Below are 6185 nucleotides of genomic sequence, written 5' to 3'. Positions count from 1 at the left end.
ACGACAGTGGGCCAAAAGCTCAGGTCTATGTTGCAGAAGCACAGGCGCCTGTCCAAGAGACTAATAAGCCTGAAGGGACAAATCGAGAGCATGAAGGCACGAAATTCTGCAATAAAAGAAGAGACTTTGGCGGAAAGCATTGCTATGTTGCCCAAGAAACAACAGGAAAGCGTGCGGCACTGCTTTGATGCCTGCAAAAGAAAGAGTACAAGGGGCACGAACTTTACTAAAGAATGGGTGCTTGAGTGCATTTTAATGAAAATGAGGAGCCCGAAACTCTATAGGCACATCAGGAAGCACAACATTCTTGTACTTCCAAGTAACACCACTTTGAAGAAGTACACTGCAGCATACAAAAGTGGCTTTGGATTCAACAAGAAGGTGATGGAAATCCTCAAACAAAAAACAAGCAAAATGGACAGCTTCAGTCGTCATGGGGGCCTTCTGATTGATGAAATGAAGTTGTCAGAGCACCTATCAATGGAAAAGTGTGCAAAGTAGCGTGGATTTGTTGATCTCGGCCCATTCACACCTCCCGATGATGCAGGGCTTCCATGCGACCATGGAATGGTTGTCATGTTTGTCCCGTTCACTGGGCGGTTTTCGCAGATAATAGGAACCTTTGCAGCGAATGGAAATGTCAAGGGAAACCTGCTATGCAAAATACTTATTGAAGCCGTGATTTCGGCTGAGCAAGCGGGACTCTTTGTAGATTTCGTGACCTGTGACGGTGCCTCATGGAATCGGAAAATGTGGACACTAATGGGCATTAAGGCATCTGCCAGCAAGATTACGTGCGGAGTGAAACATCCTGTTGACGCAAAAAGGAACCTGTATTTCCTTTCAGACTTCCCGCATATACTGAAATGCCTTCGAAACTCACTGCTGAAAGCTGGCTTTAATACACCAGACGGACGAGTAAGATTTTATCTGTTTTGAGTGTTCCAGCATAGTTATCCTGCAAAGTGACTAACAATGTGCTTCTTTTTTATGATGCAGGTTTCAACATATTTTGTTAAAGAAGCGTTCAACTATGACAAAGATAATGTGACGCTGAAGGCGATGCCAGGGCTGACTTTAAGCCATCTGGACCCAAACAATTTTGAAAAAATGCGGGTCACCCTCGCGTTCCAGCTCTTCGGTGACCGCGTGTTGCGTGGCTTGCATCATTATAAGGACAGACTTGAATCAAGTTATGGAAAAGGAGCCATAGATGCTACGGAAAAATTCTTCAGGTAACGTGTTTTGTACTCTCAATCTGTGCATGTGATTTTCATTTCATTTCATTTATTGATCCCTTAAAGGCCCGGAGGCATTACATAAGGGGGGGCATATTGGTTTCCAACGGCGATGATGGGAACATGCATAACAATAAGAAGAACAAACATACAAACAAACATAAAAGAGGTTGTAGTCATATCAGGGTTTTCCAGCAAGTGATACATCATTTAACAAAGATATGTCAAGCAATACTCGCTACAAAAGAGCGCAGAAGTGATCAAGATTTATGTGAGGTGAATTTTTATTTGCTCGCGGAATGTTTTGTGATCAGTGCATGCAGCGATGTCGTTAGGCAGTGAATTCCATAGTGCTATTGCGTTGGGGAAAAATGAGTTGTTGTAAGCTGACGTGTGGCCACTGATGCGTGCTATCGGGTTACCGTGACTAAGCCGGGAGGACGTTCGTAGTGGGGCGGTTAATAGAGCGTGCCGTGATCTTGTGTTATGATAAAATGTATGAAGTAAGCATAGGCGGGAAACGACGCGGCGTGATTCCAGTGTTGAGAGACAGCATGTGCGACAAAAAGTTGTCTTCAGTTGTGAAAATAGTATTGCTCTAACCTGTAGTGACAGCAGATCTTTATTTTTTTTCAGAATGATCAACGAACTGATCAAAACAATGACATCGCGCTACAAGTCTGAAGCTCTCTGGCCAAACTCAAGAGGTGCTGCTGCGTTGTCGGCTTTCCTGGAATACATCACTAAGTGGGAGGAGTGCACCGTCAACGGGGTTGGCTTCATCAGCAAGACAACGGCTGTCGGCTTTAGAGTGACATTGTCTGGAGTGTTGCGACTTTTGGAGTATTTAACCAAAGAAGTTGGATTTAAGTACTTAATGACGGCCAAGTTAAGCCAGGATCCAGTTGAAAACTTGTTCGGGGTTGTACGGCAGTCATCAGGGTGTAATGACCATCCTACACCTGAGCAGTTTTTGATAACTGTTAACTGCCTCAGCTTTTACAGCCTGGCCAGACCTGTTGATGGTGCCAGTGTTGAGCCACTAGTCCTCACAGCGCTACTTGACACAGGAAACACAGACCTGTCAAATTCCACAACCTTGGAAGACACAATTGACAGCTATATTTCAAGGGGGGACCTTGATTCCCTAGAGGATGCTGCCAGCCAGAAAGGCAACGGTGTTCCCAGTGAGCACAAAAGTGTAGTTCAAAAAAGAAGTGACTCGCGCCTTATCTACCACATGGCAGGATATGTCGCCAGGAAATTTGTGAAAAAAACTGGATGTGATGCATGTCGCACTCTTTTGCTTGTGAGCAATGCAGAGGGGAGGTCAGACCTGCACTCTGGTTTTACCAGCTTCGCTGACACAGGTGGACTGCTGTATCCATCTAAAGAGCTCTTTGAGTTCATTAACTACTTAGAGAGTGCCTTTACGGGCTGCTTCAGCATGAATCAATTACATGCTGACAGCATTCTGGATGTGCTGTCACTGCTCAGGACCAGAACAAAAACAATTGGATGCACAGTCCATGAAGGCGAAGTAAAGTGCAAGGTTGTGAAGTTTTATATTGTAACACGGCTCCACTTCCTCATTAAGGGCCTAAACAAATCAAATGATGAAGCCAAATGATGGCGTCAAAGGATGAAGCAACTAAAAGTGCGCAGGTGTCTGTGACACTGACAAGCAGTACTGCTGATTGCTTTCGCGAAATAAATGTTGACATATTTTGCATTTGATTTGCACTTGCCATCAGTGGTTTATAATATACATCATTCCTGTCCGATTATTTTCATGTTTCACGGCCTTTTATTGCCATAGCCAAAAATGTATTCATCCTTGTGCAACACCAAGAAAATATTTTGCTTGTACAACAGAACTTTGGTCAGTGATAGCCTGCCTGGTCACAACGAAAAGGTTCAGAGAGAAGTAAACTGAGCGCTGAGTGGTGTTCGAATCCCAGTCTTGCACTCAGCGGTTGCGATTTGCGTACGCGGGGGCCGTTGAGCGCTCCGACTTTGTAACATTTCTCGACTCTGCGATTCCAGACTCTCATTTGGAATCGCGCCCGAACGCATTCCTGCGCTTTATTTTTGTGCGCGTCCATGCATTCCGCGTAAATCTATTTCGTTCTCGCGCTGATAGCATGCTTTCGCGATTCCACTGCCTAATACACATCGTCTGGTTAAGGACTTTTTTATTACCTTTGCATGACGACGGATATTTCATCAGTATTCAAAGAACAAAAGTTATGGTAGACTCCGTGTAAGCTGCCAGGCCAGACATACACGCGAACTTGTGGAGTGCGCGGCAGTTGCAACTCGCCTGACGCGCACACGGAGGGGACGGTCAAGCGACTACAAGCGTTCTGAAACACCTCGGGGCCTATCTTGTGCCGTACTGCGCCAATGACCCCTGTTTGAATAAAAAGAATCAACCCGTACAGCCAAGACGCCGCAGAAGGGGCCGCAGCGCACAGCTTGCGCCGCGTCTGCCGGCGCGCCCAGCCAATCCACTTCAATCACAGCACCCTCTATTCTCTCGACAACCAGCGCCTCGCTTTGAGCGCCTCGTTCGTCTCACTCAGATCTTTCTAGTACACTCTAGCTCAACTCGCGCGGTCGCCGCGCGGCCGCGACCACCAAGGCTAACTCCCGCTCCTTCAGGAGATTGCTAAACAACGAAGACACTAGCCTGACTTACGGGCAGGCGATACCGAATCCCTTTCACAAATCTATTATGCTTCGCATCCTAGGCTTAACCTTAGCTAAGCCAGGCCTTTTTTTTCGTCTATGGCCCAGGCTACAAAAAATTTCGCGGCAGGCTCCGTGCTTGCCGCAGGAAATGAAGTGCCACTGTTGCAAATGGCCGCACCAGTGGTTTACGTGACGGTGTTCCGACTGCCGCCATCAGTAAGCGACGACGCCCTCGCCGCCGCTCTCAGCCCCTACGGAAAGGTGCGAGCAGTCACGGAGCCGACTTTCAAAGGGAAGACTTATGTCCGGAATGGAGCCCGGATGGTCAAGCTCGATATGCAGCGGGCGCCTCCCAACTTCCTCTTCGTGGCCGGTCACCGAGCGATGCTCGAATATAGAGGGATGAAGAGGGTGTGTTCCCTTTGCGGCGCTGCGGGCCATCTCGGCGCCAACTGTTCCGTCGTGTGATGCGGCCGTTGCTCAGCCTACGACCACGAGACAACCGCATGCCAAGTGGCTTGTCGGCGCTGTGGTGGGACCCACGCTACATCAGACTGCGTGGCGCCGCGCTCTTACGCGGCCGCCCTGGCGACATTACCCGCACAGCCCGCTGCAGGCGTTGAACCACTCCCGGGGCGGCCAGAATCTCCTACAGAGCCCGTGGTCCCCAGCGCCGCGGAAAGCGATGACACCTCGCCCACGGTAGCAATAACGGGCGAACCAGCCGGAGCTATACCTGAGGTGGTATCAGACGAGGAGAAAGCAGAGAAGTCATCTTCGCCCGAGGAGGATTCCGAGGCCTCCACCTCTTCATCGGTCCCGTCCGGTGTGACGGACACAGAGATTGATCGATTCCACTCCCAGCCCACGGCAGGCCAGAGAAACCAAGACGACTTGGAACCGGAGTCATCGGACACCCCGTCGGAGGTCTCTGCCTTTGTGTTGCCAAAAGGGGATCCCAGCTGGACGAACCCGATCAGCCAAGTTGCCGACTTGCTACATCCGGGGACACAACAGTCCTGTAGCATCCCCGACACACCCAGCACAGCAAGCCTTGCTGCCCTGCAGAGGCAACGCTCAGCTCCTCGCCTATCAGGAACGCGCATGGTCTCCAAAGGGCATGGGATAGACGAGGCCAAACGACAACTTTCGTCGTCGGACGGCGGCGCCGCGTCTGCGTACCCTACAGCTCTCAAGAAGTAAGCCTAAAGGACCGCCAAGGAGGGTGCCGGGATGGATGTCTCGGTCTCCGAGGCGTAATCACCATGGCCCCGCCTACACGTGCAGCCGCGCCCCCGGGCCTCGTTGCCTCCTCGGTGGTGGTTGAGCTGCCGCCGCTTGGCCGGGTCACGCCGGTGGCGGCTGGCTGCCATCACTACCACCTGCCGTTCAGCGCGACCCCTTCGTCTACGCGAGCGGCGACGGACCAATGCGTGAGCGGTGATCGGTGTTTGTGTGTGAACGACGGTGCGTGCTTTCGTGTGATCCTGGGTGCGTATCCTCACCGGGTGCCTTTCCTACCCGAGTGTGGCCCGGCGTCGCCACGGTCGGTGCACGACTGCTCAGACGACGGGGACATGCTCGGGGGTGCGGTAGACGGTCGGGACGCACACCTACATCAGACTCTGGTTTTAGCAGTGCCGCTTTCGGCCGCTCCAACGCCCCGCACGGACAGGTCGCCCTCCCATGTCGGTGCCACGGCCTTCAACCAGCCGAGCCACCAACCTCGCCTATGGACCGCGCTGCCGTCTCCAGTATTGTACGCGCGACATGAACTCCTGGCATCCATTCGCACCTTGGACGCCCGGTCATCCGCATGGTATGACAGCTGTTTTGTTTTCGCTGATTTGAGACATTTCATGTCACTATACCCTTTTCTGCTCGCGATGGCTGAACTCACTTTCGTTACCTTCAACGTCCGTGGCTTTCGAGACCCTGACAAACAGCGCGAGGTAGTCCACCTTGCGCGCGTTCTAGGGGCCGAACTCTTATTTCTTCAAGAATGTAACTTTCGCACCCCTCTAGACGTGTTTACTTTCCGTGACCGCTTTTGTGTTGAAGCCTTTTTTTCCCTTACCAACTCCGCGGCGTGCAGTGTTGGCGTCGTATTCCTAAATCAAAACCTGCGCAGCGGAGCACATTCCACATTTGGGCTCGAGGGCCGCACCCTGGCTGTGGACTTCAACCTCAGCAACAGGGGAGTGCGGGCACTGATTGTGCATGGCCCCGCGCAACACTCCGATTCCTCTGCCT

At 51.3% G+C, this 6185-nt stretch overlaps 1 protein-coding gene across 1 annotated transcript; it reads left to right on the top strand.

Annotated features, from left to right (window-relative positions):
- Positions 1 to 975: 975 nt before the first annotated feature.
- LOC144116437 (uncharacterized) lies at positions 976 to 5135 on the top strand. Its single transcript, XM_077651176.1, has 3 exons — positions 976 to 1235; positions 1875 to 2425; positions 4417 to 5135. The coding sequence occupies exons 1-3, from the start codon at positions 976 to 978 to the stop codon at positions 5133 to 5135; spliced, it is 1530 nt and encodes a 509-aa protein (XP_077507302.1).
- Positions 5136 to 6185: the final 1050 nt, after the last annotated feature.

The sequence above is a fragment of the Amblyomma americanum genome, chromosome 1, assembly GCF_052857255.1.
Source record: "Amblyomma americanum isolate KBUSLIRL-KWMA chromosome 1, ASM5285725v1, whole genome shotgun sequence".
Taxonomy (NCBI): Eukaryota; Metazoa; Arthropoda; class Arachnida; order Ixodida; family Ixodidae; genus Amblyomma; species Amblyomma americanum.
The sequence above is the reverse complement of the archived record's forward strand: the minus strand, read 5'-3'. Positions and strand labels throughout refer to the sequence as shown.